The sequence below is a fragment of the Brienomyrus brachyistius genome, unplaced genomic scaffold, assembly GCF_023856365.1.
Source record: "Brienomyrus brachyistius isolate T26 unplaced genomic scaffold, BBRACH_0.4 scaffold27, whole genome shotgun sequence".
NCBI lineage: Eukaryota > Metazoa > Chordata > Actinopteri > Osteoglossiformes > Mormyridae > Brienomyrus > Brienomyrus brachyistius.
The window spans coordinates 779,947-794,891 of record NW_026042306.1 but is presented as its reverse complement, the minus strand read 5'-3'; the positions used below and the strand labels follow the sequence as shown (position 1 = coordinate 794,891).

The 14,945-nt window shown below is 46.6% G+C and overlaps 1 protein-coding gene across 1 annotated transcript; it reads left to right on the top strand.

Moving 5' to 3' along the window:
- Positions 1 to 7,248: 7,248 nt before the first annotated feature.
- Positions 7,249 to 13,841, top strand: LOC125720892 (uncharacterized). The gene is made up of 2 exons (XM_048996802.1): positions 7,249 to 9,483; positions 12,727 to 13,841. Exons 1-2 carry the CDS (start codon positions 9,003 to 9,005, stop codon positions 13,059 to 13,061), a joined length of 816 nt encoding a protein of 271 aa, XP_048852759.1. The 5' UTR covers positions 7,249 to 9,002; the 3' UTR covers positions 13,062 to 13,841.
- Positions 13,842 to 14,945: the final 1,104 nt, after the last annotated feature.

Genomic DNA, 14,945 nt, shown 5'->3' with positions numbered 1-14,945 from the left:
TCCATCTTTGTGTGTTTCTTTTCCACACTGATGATACTTATTGATTTAGCCTCTTCATATATCCTGTTCACCAGGGCTAATGGTGTATCACAGTAGCAGTTTGCAATACTCTGTACAGCCCTCTCTGAGGGATGTTATTTTTATCAGGCTGTAGGTGCCGCTGCCATGCAATAACATGCAATGGGTCTGTGAGATGAGCGAGAATTAAGCGGTTGGCATTTCCCACCCCACTTGTGATATAGTAACGAACCTGGAATTATTATCTGACTGTTCCCATGACTGATAGTAACGCTGCCAGCGGGTTATATAATAACGTCCCTGTTCCCCATTAACACAGAGGTGACATATGAATAGGGTTAATCCAGCTCCTCGCTGATTGCTAATGACTCCTGTCTGGCTGTGCTTGTCAATCCCTGTGTGGTTTAATGTTCTGTAAAAACCTGGCAAAGACACCCAGGCCTACTGATAAACCAGGAAAACAGGATAATGTGCTGGAGTGCCAGCCGGCATGGGGGGTGTCAGGCAGACAGTCATCTATCTGCTTCAGTCACCAAAAGAACTAAATTGATTGAGTTACTGCAGTATTTTCAAAACAGCCAGTTTAGTGTAGCTGAGTTGTATCCATCTATGGATCCATCTGGAGCCCCTGATGGGACCTATGCAAGAAAATTAAATTCTCTTACTTTTGTGTGCACATGTGAAAGTATCTCGTGCTCACACAAAATTAAGTCATGCACATGTGAAAGTATCTTGTGCCCACGCAAAAGTAACATCATTTTAATTTTTTGTACAGGTCCCCTCAGGGGCTCCATACATATCTTAGATTTCCTTTATTTAAGAACAATAAAGCACTAAACAAATTACACGATTTCACGTGACAGGAATTGCAAGATTTCTAATGTGTTTTGCACATTATCCTATGAATATGTTTTTGTAGGTACCTCGTATATTTGTTTTAATTGTACACTACAGAAGAAGTCAAAAATAACATGGGCTGGCCACACACACACCACAGGCCATAGTGAGTGCTGTTACACAGTCCCCTGCAAGACATACATGGACAGCGAGAGACACCGTGACATCCTGAAAATGGGCCTTGTAATGCTGATATACACACGTGGACAAAATTGTTGGTACCCTTCAGTCAATGAAAGAAAAACTCACAATGGTCACAGAAATAACTTTAATCTGACAAAAGTAATAATAAATAAAAATTCTATGAAATTTAACTAATAAAAGTCAGACATTGATTTTTAACCATGCTTCAACAGAATTAATAAAAAAAAACTCATGAAACAGGCCTGGACAAAAATGATGGTACCCCTAACTTAATATTTTGTTGCACAACCTTTTGAGGCAATCACTGCAATCAAACGATTCCTGTAACTGTCAATGAGACTTCTGCACTTCTCAGCAGGTATTTTGGCCCACTCCTCATGAGCAAACTGCTCCAGTTGTCTCAGGTTTGAAGGGTGCCTTTTCCAGATGGCATGTTTCAGCTCTTTCCAAAGATGCTCAATAGGATTGAGGTCAGGGCTCATAGAAGGCCACTTTAGAATAGTCCAATGTTTTCCTCGTAGCCATTCTTGGGTGTTTTTAGCTGTGTGTTTTGGGTCATTGTCCTGTTGCAAGACCCATGACCTGCGACTGAGACCAAGCTTTCTGACACTGGCCAGCACATTTCTCTCTAGAATCCCTTGATAGTCTTGAGATTTCATTGTACCCTGCACAGATTCAAGACACCCTGTGCCAGATGCAGCAAAGCAGCCCCAGAACATAACAGAGCCTCCTCCATGTTTCACAGAAGGGACAGTGTTCTTTTCTTGATATGCTTCATTTTTCCGTCTGTGAACATAGAGCTGATGTGCCTTGGCAAAAAGTTCAATTTTTGTCTCATCTGTCCATAGGACATTCTCCCAGAATCTTTGTGGCTTGTCCACATGTAGTTTGGCAAATTCCAGTCTGGCTTTTTTATGACTTGTTTTCAACAATGGTGTCCTCCTTGGTCGTCTCCCATGAAGTCCACTTTGGCTCAAACAACGACGGATGGTGCGATCTGACACTGATGTTCCTTGAGCTTGAAGTTCACCTTGGATCTCTTTAGAAGTTTTTCTGGGCTCTTTTGTTGCCATTCGTATTATCCGTCTCTTTGATTTGTCATCAATTTTCCTCCTGCGGCCACGTCCAGGGAGGTTGGCTACAGTCCCATGGATCTTAAATTTCTGAATAATATGTGCAACTGTAGTCACAGGAACATCAAGCTGCTTCGAGATGGTCTTATAGCCTTTACCTTTGACATGCTTGTCTATAATTTTCTTTCTAATCTCCTGAGACAACCCTTTCCTTCGCTTCCTCTGGTCCATGTTGAGTGTGGTACACACCATGTCACCAAACAACACAGTGACTACCTGGAGCCCTATATATAGGTCCACTGACTGATTACAAGATTGTAGACACCTGTGATGCTAATTAGTGGACACACCTTGGATTAACATGTCCCTTTGGTCACATTATTTTCAGTCTTTTCTAGGGGTACCATCATTTTTGTCCAGGCCTGTTTCATGAGTTTTTTTTTTATTAATTCTGTTGAAGCATGGTTGAAAATCAATGTCTGACTTTTATTAGTTAAATTTCATAGAATTTGTATTTATTATTACTTTTGTCAGATTAAAGTTATTTCTGTGACCATTGTGAGTTTTTCTTTCATTGACTGAAGGGTACCAACAATTTTGTCCACGTGTGTATGTCAGTGCTTTTATTACTGTGGTAAAATGCAGCATTTCTAGGAATATTGTATGATTACACACATTTTACTCACAAAGGTAATGCTTTAGAGGACATTTCTGGTTCCATGCTTATGATTTATTGAAACTTCAAATATCGGATTGGTTAGAAGACAGATTATAATTCAATGAATTATGGATGATACGCTTTAAATATCTCCATTTTCATATATGGACATATAAACATCATTTCAGCCTAACATTCAGATTCAGCTGACAGAACCATGAGCTGTAAATAATAATTACACAAAGAATGTAGTGTAGTCAGTCCTGCTGCAACATGACTAATGCATTCCTAGAAAACCTCAAGCTCACTAAAATCACCAGTGTTGTGTTTAAGACCATCTGTTTCAAGATCAATACAAGATCAAGATTCATCCAACCCAAGACCCATTCCAACCAAGACTAAACCAAGGCCAAGACTTGAAAATTTGCAATCAGAATTTAAATAATTTTTTGGTAGAATGCACCTGTCACGTCCAGCTCGTACGATCCTTGTGTGTGCCACGCCCCCTTGATTATCCACGTGTGCTTCCCGAATTGTACCTAGCAGTACCTTGTTGTCTGGTGTATTTCAGTCCGCGTCTTGCCCTGGCTCCTGGTCTGTCATTGATGTTAGTCTGCGTCAGATGTTCCCTGGTCCCGATCCCAGAATAAACCCTCGTTTGTCCTCGTATTCCGCCTGCCTGCCTGCTCTTTGCCTGCACGCTCGCCCGAGTGATCACCAGCAATTTCAGCGCTCATGACAGCACCCATATTGAGGCTATATTTTCATTTATGTAATTCCAAAGACCCTATTATTGAAAACAATTAATGTTCACATACTCTTAACAATAATGCAGATGTATAAAAAACAAACAATATAACAAAATCACGTACACAAAGCCTTCCCCCAGCTCCCTGACAGCGATAGTCAATTACAACTCTAACAATCAACACTGAACAATAAACACTACCAACAATTTCCAAAACAGTCCAGAGTAACAGGGGCAGTTTATAATGGATGAGTGAAAGAAATACCTTGTGAACAGCTCTCCGAAAGGAACGTACTAGTTCCTGATGCAGCGTTAGGTGACTGGGAGCCTGGGTTAAGTTATGTCAATGGCATAACTCACCCCTACTTATGAATATTTTAAACATATTATTTTATTGTAATCTTGTATTCTTACATTTTATCACTAAAACTATGTGCCATTCTTAATTTTAGACCAAAAATAGAAATAGTCCATCATGCTATGAAGTTATAAAAAGAAGACAGGTAGGGTTTCCACTCGTCTAGATGACATGGACAGAGCAGTGAAAGAGGTGGAGAAGGGAAAGTAGTAAGTGGTCTGTGGATGGAAAGCCCATCTTCGCTTTCAAAGAAAATGATGGAGGAGTCATTCCTAGAGATGATGTGCATAAGAAACTACCCACACCATAAAAACTTGGTGGTACAGCCAGAAGGGAGCAGAAATTTATATTCCCCTGTAGCATCAACAAGTGGGATGTCATGTAGTAGGCCAGATCTGTGAAGAGAATTACAGTCAGTTTGGTCTTCATTTGAATTTCATTTTGTTCTGAACATGTGCTCATGTGGCACAATAGGCTTGTAGAATATTGGCATTTGATGTTGTAAAATAACTTTAAATAAACCTTAAATGAGCAATTTTGTATTGTATTTGTCTAACTTTTATATAGAATTACAGTTTCTGAGATCAAAATATACTGTTTTACTTCAATAATCAATGGCACAATTTACCCCAATGTATTCTCTCCAAAGGCACAACTTTTGTTCAGAAACCACTCAATATTTCTTAAATACTGTATTTCAGATCCAAAGTGATTGGTCCCAGGGATGCACCACATCCTGAAATATATGTACATATTTTAGTTGGAAGTATTACTGTCATGGCCTCGCTTTAAAGTCACTTTAAGTAAAAAATGACACAACTCACCCCACTTTCCCCTACAGGAGGCTTGTTTTCTGGGGGGCAGGCAGTATTGAATCGTTAGTTCATATCAATTAGCTTAGGTTACAGCAAGATATGTAGAGCTATTTTATGAATGTGCCTTACTGAATGAATTTCGATCTGTATCATATGAACATTTCAGAGCAGTAAAATATTACGGGTATAAAGCATGTAATTTAAAGTTATTTGTACATAAGGGTAAAAATGAAAGAGAAATGCCAACAGCAAATACACTTGTTTTGATATCCAAATAAGACTTTGAAATGTTTCTATGGACACTATTACTGATACCATCCCCTTCATAAGCTGTTTATTATTATTTTTTATTAATGACGTTATATGAAACATTAGTTAGCCTAATATTTACCCCATTAGGCGTAATATGAAAGAAATCCAACCTTTAACATGGCCAGAGTAGCTGTCACGCCCACAGGGGCGGAATCCACCAGGTGCTTCGCAACGATCCTCATTAGCAAATAGTCAAAAGACACAGACAAACCGGAGGACGCTGCAAAGTATTGTGCCAATGTCTTTGAGCCTTGCTGAGCGTTTTCTTGTCTCTTGTCTCTCGTCTCCCTGGTTTCCCGTACCTGGTCCGTTTGCCCTGTGTGTTTACCTTGCCTTCTCCTCGTCCTCTTCCCAGACCCGTTCCCGAACCTGACCTGTCTACCCTGCTGAGTCCGGCACGTCCTGTTCCCGCTTCCCCGTGTGCTCCTGTTCCGTGTCTCCTTGTTGGACGGACTCCCCGGCTTCTGACCCTCGCTTTCGGACCTCGACCATTCTCTCTGCCTATTCCCATTAGAGCTAGCGCTTCAGTGCTTACATTAAAACTCGCTGCAGCTCGCATTTCTGGATCCCTGTCCTTCTTCCTCGGCCGGTATCACAGTAGCCTAGACTACGCTTATATTTAACATGTTTGATACAATTATCGTAATTCAAGATGCTATAGCAAGTTGCTGTTTTCTAACGTTTTTTTTTACAGATAATGATAATGATGTCTTACGAAATGACATGCTGCTTGAGCACCCTCCCTTACAATACTGCAGGATCACACACACACACAACATGACTTTGAACTGCTTTCAGTGAAGTACGTTCATGAGTCGTACATCCTCTGTCATGCTGATATTGAATGCTCTAGCTCCCTCTCATACACATACACACGGCAGACACTCTTAATAATACATTCGAACTGAATTAAGAATTCACACAGCCCGCAAACATTTTCAACTGCTGACTTTTCAAAATTTAAGTGAATATTTAGCGTCAAATTTTATTTTTAGCTCTTTAAAAAATTACTGCGATCCGGGCCTCAGTACAGGCCCTCATTGGGAGTGCTCTCCAGACAAAGGTATATCCACTCATGATGAACTCACACTGGACAAGCAGGCACAGGACAGCACATACATCCATATGCAAACTGTAATCCAAGATGGTCAAGCTGTAATCCAACTGAGTGCGAGAGACATGAAGAAACAGACTAACAAGACCAACATGAGGCTGAGATGAGACTAGATCTGAAGAACTACCACTCTGAAAATCATTGTACTCAAATACATATATCGAATGGGACTTCAAAACTTAGTAACTAACTTAGTAACCAACAAAAATTAATTAAATAATAAAAACAGTGATACCAGTGGCCAATAATGTAATTATATGCATTTTAAATAAGAAACAAGAGTAATACATTAATAAATTATATCATGAACATCTCCTGTGGGTCTTATAAGTCTAGTAACTGCTTATGAGTCTAGTAACCTCTTCTACTGTATGTGCCAAACTCACTAAACTTGTCGATTACTGAGAGTCAGGAGGAAGGAGCCACAGTCACCATGCAGCCAGGCATGCACACACAGAGTATGGTATACGGAGGGTACTGAAGGCAACATGCGTACCGACTGTCATGCCCGCAGGGGCGGGGCACCACAGCAGCAGACAATCACCGCTTAATAGAGGCAGTACTTAATATGGAAGCAACCAAACTCATGTTGCGAAGTATTGTTGCCATGATCATGACACTTACAAAGCATTTCTTTGTCTCCTGTCTTCCCCACTTGTTCTGCTTGCCTCGTTTTGCCCTGCCATCTGGGGAGAGCGATATGTGCAGGGCACCAAGGACATATAGGGAGGCTCTGTGCATACCAAAGTTAATCTATTGACGCAGACTGTGGTGACAGTCGCTAGGCAAATGATACGAAAAGTACGGACAGGGGCGGGGGCTGCTTGTAGAAGGGGTATAAGACAAACATGAACAACAAGGAAGTCGAACTCTGTGGAGGTTACGGTGCGTCGCAGAGTTCCCAGATCGATCTGTTGGAATAAAAGTTTATTGGACAACACATCCACACCTCTGGGTGATCTCTTCTCATCTATGGACCCAGTGGAGTCGGCGTACTCCAACAATTTGGGGGCTCGTCTGGGATGAGATAGAGGTCGGCATTCGGCAAATACCAGACGAGATCTGAGTGGGCACGGAAGGCTGCAGGCGCCACTAACAAAAGGTAAGCAGAGCCTGTTATATTAAAATCTGCATATTGGCTATATTAAATAAAGTAGTCCGAAGTGTCCATCAGAGGCGTCAGTAAATTGAGGCGGCAGATGTTTTGATTTTATTGTTTTGGGTTAGAAGCCCGGGGACCGAGGTCCCCGAATCCTGAAAAGAGTAAGGACTAATACTATGTTGGGTTGTACGTATTGGTGGTGTGTGTTAGTTGGACATTCCATCTGTAAAAAGCGGTGTAGAAAGTGTGGATTAACCCTAGCCCCAAGTGTATGGTTTTGCAAAGAGAGACGGACGAGGCAGAATGGACAGGGAATTTCATAGGGAAGTGGACGACGGGGGCCGGGCGCCCCCAGTCGAAAAAGGGGCATGGAAGCCACTATCAAGGCAAATGCAAGTCGTAGTGGTGTCAAAGGCAGCAAAGGAGAAGGAGAGAGATAGGGCGGTAGCCACAGAAAAATACAGGATGTGTACTGTGTTTCGGGGCACGGGGCATAAGCCAGAAGATAGACAGTCCTTGGGCGAGTTACTGAGGTAAAAAAAAAAAGGGAGCACGCTAGTCATAGGGACGAGGCGGCTAAACAGAGGCATCAGGACAGGATAATGAGGAAAAAAGGAGCGGGGGCGGAAGGCAGACAGGACCAGGTGGCATTGGAAGCTCAAGTAAGGAGAGAGCAGTTAGAGGAACAAGGGTGAGTAGAGTCGCCCGGTCGACGGGTAGGGAACAAAGCACAGGGCCCTCGCAGACCAGGTAGAGGAGCGGTTGGCCAGAATGGAAGCAGCACTACAACGGGAAACCTCACTCTTAGCGGAAAGGGTGAGGGTTCAGGGGAGCGATGAAGAGGGAGAGAGCGAGAGGGAGTGTCATTACAAAGTCTCTAGGCCCCCAAAGCATCAACTACCTCTGCTAAGACGGACGGGCCAAACGCAGGATAAATATAGACCTTTCCCGATAGGAGACGTGAAGGCACTGGCTGATAAAATGCCGCCCCCAGCAGAAGGAGGAGGACAGTGGATGGATAAGCTAGACCAGCTCACTCAGGGGAACAGTGTTGGCACTGGTACAGGAAGGGGTACAGCGATAATGGTTCCGGCGGGCTGTAATGGAAGGGGTTCCAGAGGGGGTGCGGGCTGCGATCCTGGACAACCCAGACTTACCGGGTGCGGACTCCCACTTGTGGGATAGGCATGTGATACATCACCTACAGTGGGCCAAGGACGAGGCAGGGAAGGAGGAGAGTGACATTAAAGAGTACTAAACCCAAATGCTGAAGTTGCAGGTGGGGGAGGCTAAGCAGAAGGCCAACGAAAATAAAAAGAGGGGGGCTGGGAAGCAGATGGTGGCAGAGGCGACCACAGGGGGCCCACCCCCACAACCCACTCTAGGCAAGTGGGGAGAAACGTACCCCGCTCCACCCTGCCAATACGGCGGGTGGGCACCCAATTGGGGGAGAGGTCTGGGTCAGGGTTTGAGAGGCCGAGGTTGGGGAAGGGGCACTCCGCAGAGAGGACAGCCATGGGGAGGCACCTGCTACCGGTGTGGGAACTTCGGGCACTGGGCCAAACACTGCCCGGACCCCAGCCCGATGAGGGGCAGAGGCCGTGGGCCCCCCCCCCAGGGGACACATGGCGGCCCCCAACTCACAAGCCGCACCCCAGACAGGAGGCCAATACCCGGCTCTAGATGGCGGAGAGTGGGAATATTTCTCCCTCCCCCAATGACACACCCCAAGAAAGGCCCGGGACAGAGGAGAGGCAGATCCTATGCTGTCCCTCGTGGTCATGGACAAAGAACTGCCATTTCTGGTGGACACTGGAGCCACACATTCCACTCTGAACATGGTTCCGAAGGACGATCAAGTGTCCACCTCCACAGTGACCGTGGTGGGCTTCTCCGGGGAGGAACTGCCAGTAACGAAACCAGTGAAGGTTTTGATTGGAAAACAGACTTTCCTGCATTCCGTTTCTGATCTCGCCTACAGTCCCAGTCAACCTGTTGGGGAGAGACGTCTTGGTGAGCAGGGGGCCTCCATACTGTATAGCGCGGATGGCCTGGTGGTGACACTGCCAGAAGGCACCCGGCTGCAGTGCGGGACTCAATACCAGGGCAGGGGTCAGTGGCTCATGCAGCCGGTGCGACCACGTGCTGCAGACATCTACTGGGGCCTGCTGGAGCCTGGCTATGCGGGCATCCTCGGGGCCTACTCGATGTGGAGGCCCTGGATCTCACTCCTCGAGCCCTACAGTATGTCCCTCCGCCCGATCCACCTCATGTGACTCTGTTCTATGATAGGGATAGCACTGAGTGGTACGAGGAGCTTTTTTCGAAGCAGCTGGAAGGCTATAAATGGCAAGTTGCTTCCCAAAACATCTATGTGGGCCCTGAGGGGGTGGCCTCAGCTACCATCCTCACTCCCGAGCCGCAGCCATGGTACAGGATGGGTCAGGAGGCGGTTCCGCACATTTCACTCACCCTGCACCCCAGACATCAGACCAAAGATCTTGGCCCCATGGTCAAAAGAGCACGAGAAACTGAGGACTGGGTGGAGACCCAGATCCCGGCTATCACCTTCTCCCCCACGTACAATACATACTGCATTAAAGTGTCGGCCCAGGACGCCGTCACCCTTCAGCATGACCAGATATCACGGGACCATGGGAGGGAAAAAATGGACCACCCAGATGCTAAAGTCCTGGTGGCCTCCCTCCCAGATTCCCTGTGGTCCCGGAGCCCCACAGATTTAGGCCACATTCACTGCTCCCCCATTGTGTTCGAACTTCGCCCCGGGGAAGGGCCCTATGGATCGGACAGTACCCCCACAAACCGGTCACAGAGGAAGGAATAGCAGAGACCATTGAAGAGTTAATCTCAGTCAGGGTGTTGGAACCCTCTTGTTCTGCCTGGAATACGCCCATTCTCCCAGTAGAAAAGGCATGTACAGTTAAATATCGAATGGCCCATGATCTGCACTCCATTAACAACCTCCTGCTGACCCCCACCGTCCCAGTCCCGAACCCCTATGTGGCTCTCATCAATCTGGCCCCAGAACAAAAGTGGTTCACTGGTATTGACTTAGCCAATGCTTTCTTTTCCCTACCTCTGGCTGATCACTGTCGGGACATCTTCTCATTCACCTACAGGGGGTGCCAGTGGAGGTACACTAGTCTCCCTCAGGGCTTTGCCCTGTCTCTGGGGATTTTCAACCAGGTTCTCAAACAAGCCCTGGAAGGGTGCCCCCGACCAGATGGGGTCACATTGCCGCACCCTCCCCTGAGTTTGCTCTGGAGGCCATGCGGGCAGTATTGTGCCGTCTAACAGAGAAGGGGTTCAAGGTCAGCAGGGAGAAACTACAGGTTGCCCGCACGGTCGTTTCATTTCTTGGGAGGGTGCTCTCTGGGACAGGGACAGGGCTTTCCCCTGCCCATTGATCTGCCATCTTACATCACCCCAAACCAGTGACAGTCAGTCCTGGGGCTCACAGGATACAGCCACACATACATCCCCACTTCGGGCCCTAGTGAAGGAACATGGGCTGAGACGTCTGACTGCCCCCATTAACTGGGACACTGCGACAGAAGAGACGTTCATTGCTCTAAAGCAGCGCATGGCGCAGGCCGCTGACCTTGCTCTGCCATACTACTCCCTCCCCTTCTATCTTGATGTTTCTGAAACAGAGAATGTGGTGAACAGCGTGCTGTTTCAGAAAAAAGGGGGAGATAGGAAGGTACTGATGTATGTCAGTGTAGACGCAACAGAGAAACGTCACCCAGCATGCACAGAACACGCAGCGGGGGTGGCAAAAATCATTCAAAAGACAGCACACATAGTGATGGGGCATACACTCCACATCCTGGTGTCACACAGTGTGGTGGCATATGTGAACTCGCAGATATTCACCATGACATCCCTCCGGCAACAGAGGCTCAGCAAAATATTGAAGGCACCTCATTTGACATTTGTACACGAGGGGATAAACATGGCGGATCGATGGGGAATGGGGGAGCCTCACGAATGTGAGTATAAAGTACTCAGAGAAGAGAAAGTAAGACCAGATCTGGAGGCAGAGAAAATAGAGGGAACAGAGGACTGGTTCACTGATGGATGCTGCTTCAGGCATGAGACAAGGGGTCTGCAGGCAGGATATGCCATAGTGGCAAGGCAGGGTGATGACTTTGTGACCCTGAAGGCTGAGCAACTAGAAGGACCACAATCTCCCCAACGGGCTGAGGTGGTAGCTGTGATTGAGGCCCTAAAATTAGGGAAAGGCAAGGATGTGACCATTTACTCGGATTCAGCCTATGCAGTAGGGGCAGTTCATGTGGAATTGAGCCAGTGGTTGAGAGCAGGATTCCTAACAGCAGGAAACAAGCCCATTAAGCACGAGGCCGAGATGAGGGAACTAGTGGAGGCACTACAGCTGCCTAGGACAGTGGCGGTGGTCAAATGCAATGGCCATGAGGGATCAGGGACCGTGGTGGCAAGAGGAAATCAGATCGCAGATGAGGAGGCCAAAAGGGTTGCAGGCTATCAAACGGTGAGGCAAATGGTGAGTGTAGAGGAGGAAATCAAGTGAGAACATGAGCTCACCGGAGACAGGGTAGGACAAGAGTAGGAGAAAGCATCACCAGAGGAGATGGCGGTGTGGGTGCAGAATGGAGTGCAGGAGGAACAGGGGTTATGGCAGAGGCCGGACGGAAGACCGGCGCTTCCCCCAGGAGTCAAGCAGGGTGTGCTGGAGGAGGCACACAGCATAGGACATGTAGGTACGAGACAGATGTTAAAAAACCTGGAGGGGTGGTGGCACCCCTTCTTGAAGGACATGGTTCAGGACTATGTCCACCAGTGTACTGCGTGCGTACTACATAACCCTAGACTAACGGTGAAACCAGACAAGGGAAAGTTTCCGGCCTGTTCTCGGCCAGGACAGGAGATGGATAGAGTGATAGATTACACAGACATGGTGACTCCTGCGCAGGGATATCGGTATGTACTAATGTGCATAGATGCATTCTCGGGATGGCCAGAAGCGTGGCCCACGTGGAAGGAGGATGGCCAATCAGTCATCAAGTTCCTGATAAACCAGTACATCCCACGACATGGGTTTCCAGACAGGGTGCGATCAGACAATGGCTCCCACTTCAAAAATAAGGATTTGTGCACAGTAGAGACCGCGCTAGGACTCAGACATTCCTTCGGTACAGTGTACCATCCCCAATCCCAGGGTAAGGTGGAGCAAATGAATCAGACAGTTAAACAAAAATTGGCAAAAATCTGTGCGCAGACCAAAATGAATTGGGTTGACGCGTTACCCCTCGCCCTTATGTCCATCAGATGCTCCATAAATTTGGGGAAGGGGGTTCACCCCCTTTGAGCTCCAGACAGGGAGGCAATTCCCTGGTCCCCACAGGGAACTGAAGTGGGGGTCAGAACAAAAGGGGGACAGGAATGCCAAAGCATATTATGATGGATTGCAAGTTCTCGTTTCAGATTTCTCCCGCCAGGTCCAAGAGGGGCAGTCACCAGCAGGCACCGGCAAGCCGCACATGGCGGAGTGGGTCTTCCTGAGGGTCATCAAGAGGAAGTGGTCAGAGCCCCGGTGGACTGGCCCCTTCCAAGTCACCGAGAGGACTTCCTACGCAGTGCAGCTGAAAGGGAAAGGAGACACGTGGTTCCACTGGAGCCAGTGTGCCGTGATGCAGGAGCCAGGTAGATCCGTAGCTGAGATCCAGGAGGAGCTCGCTGGGAGAGCACAGAGTTCTTATTCGGAGGAACCAGAACGAACTCAGGTCTCCAAAAAGGGGCAGAATAATCCCCTGACCTGAGAGGATCGGCAGGGTAGTCTACCCCTGTCCGGCAGAAGAAGCAGAAGGCCCCGTCTGAAATCACGCCACCGAGACCAGGATGTGGACTCCTGGAGTCCAGGACGTCCTGGAGAACCATTGCCTCCCACATGCAAGAAGGGTCTATGGGAACAGCTTTATGTTGCAAGATGACAATGCAGGAGCACATTCGGCAGCTGCAGTGAGAGTATTTCCTGATGCAGAGGTGGTGCAGCAGATGCCATGGCCTGTTTGCTCCCCTGATATGAACCCCTATCGAGCATGCCTGGGATGGCTTAGGCTGAGCCCTTAATGAGAGGGACAATATTCCTCAGAATCTACATGAATTAGCCCATGATCTGACTGAAGAGTGGGACGCCCTGCCCATTGATAGCATCAACAAGCTTGTGGACAGTATGCCACAACATCTTAACGCATTGGTCCGTGTCAGGGGTGGCCATACTCAATTTTAGTGACTGAGTGACATTTGAAAGAGTAATATTGAACATTATTATGCATGAAATCCCCTTGAATATATGTTTCCTGTTAAAGTGACCAAGGTTGAAAAATAAGTCCTTAATGTTGTTGTTCAATACCCCCAATTTTGTTTAAGCTTGAATACACAGTTTTCAAAGCTTGGTTTGAAAACTGTGGTTTAATTTTCAGTATGATTTGTTTGGAATAGTTTGATCAATTACAGTAAGGAAAATAATTTTTTGACCCCCAACTGAATTCTTAAGTTGACCCATAATTAAAGAATAAAATGAGAAGTCTGTAATTTCACTGGTTGTGACAATTCGTTATGTGTCGTTGCGGGAGCGGGGAGCAGGGAAGCAATTCCGGGAGCCAGGAATCGAAAAGGCAGGTTTATTACGGGGAATGCAGGACAGATGGCAATGAATTGCACAACACATGGATGCACATGTCAATGACAAATCTACCAAGACAGACTGAATGTGGATTTAAATACAGGACATGACATCAGAATGAACGCAGTACAGCTGGTACATTTGGAATTTACATGAGGATAATGAGGTGGGCGTGGCACATGAGAGGGCTGGAGGGAGGGACGTGACACTGGTGTGTTTATTTAAACAGCAAAAGATAGACTATTAACAAAAAAAGCAAGAAAAAAATCATTATGTAACACTTACAAGCCAATTTGTCATTTATCTAGGGAAATAAGTATTTGATCCCTTAGAACATATGCGTACTGGTGGAATAACCATTGTTTGCAAGCACAACTGTCTGATGTTTTTTGTAGCTGGTCACCAGGATTGCATGCAGATCATCAGGAATTTTCATCCACTCCTCTTTAAAGACCTCCTTCAAATCTTTAAGGTTTTTAGGCTGGATAGATGAAGCCTGAGTTCCCTCCATACAGTAGGTCTTCTATGGGATTAAAGTCTGGAGACTGGCTAGGACACCCCATCACCTTAATGTGCTTCTTCTTGAATAATTCCTTTGTTGCCTTAGCCGTTGACACTAGGGATGGTGTTCCTGGGTTATAGCCAGCATTCTTTTTCTTCGAAAGACGGTAATTAGAGTTGATGCCAAACAGCTCGAGTTTGGTCTCATCCAACCACGTGACATTCTTTCAAGCCTCAATGGAATTATTCAGGTGTCCACTGGTATACTTTATACGGGCCTGAACATGGGCCCTCTTAAGCAGGGGTACTTTGCGAGCACTGCAGGATTTCAAACCGTAACGGCAGGATGTGTTACCGATGGTTTTCTTGGTGACTGCGGTCCCTGCTGCTTTGGTATCATTAGCCAGCTCCTCCCATGTATATCTAGGGTTAGCCCTCACCATTCTTAAGATCAGTGGTGCTGCATGACATAAAATCTTCCTTGGGGCCCCAGACCGAGGGAGATTGACAATTATTT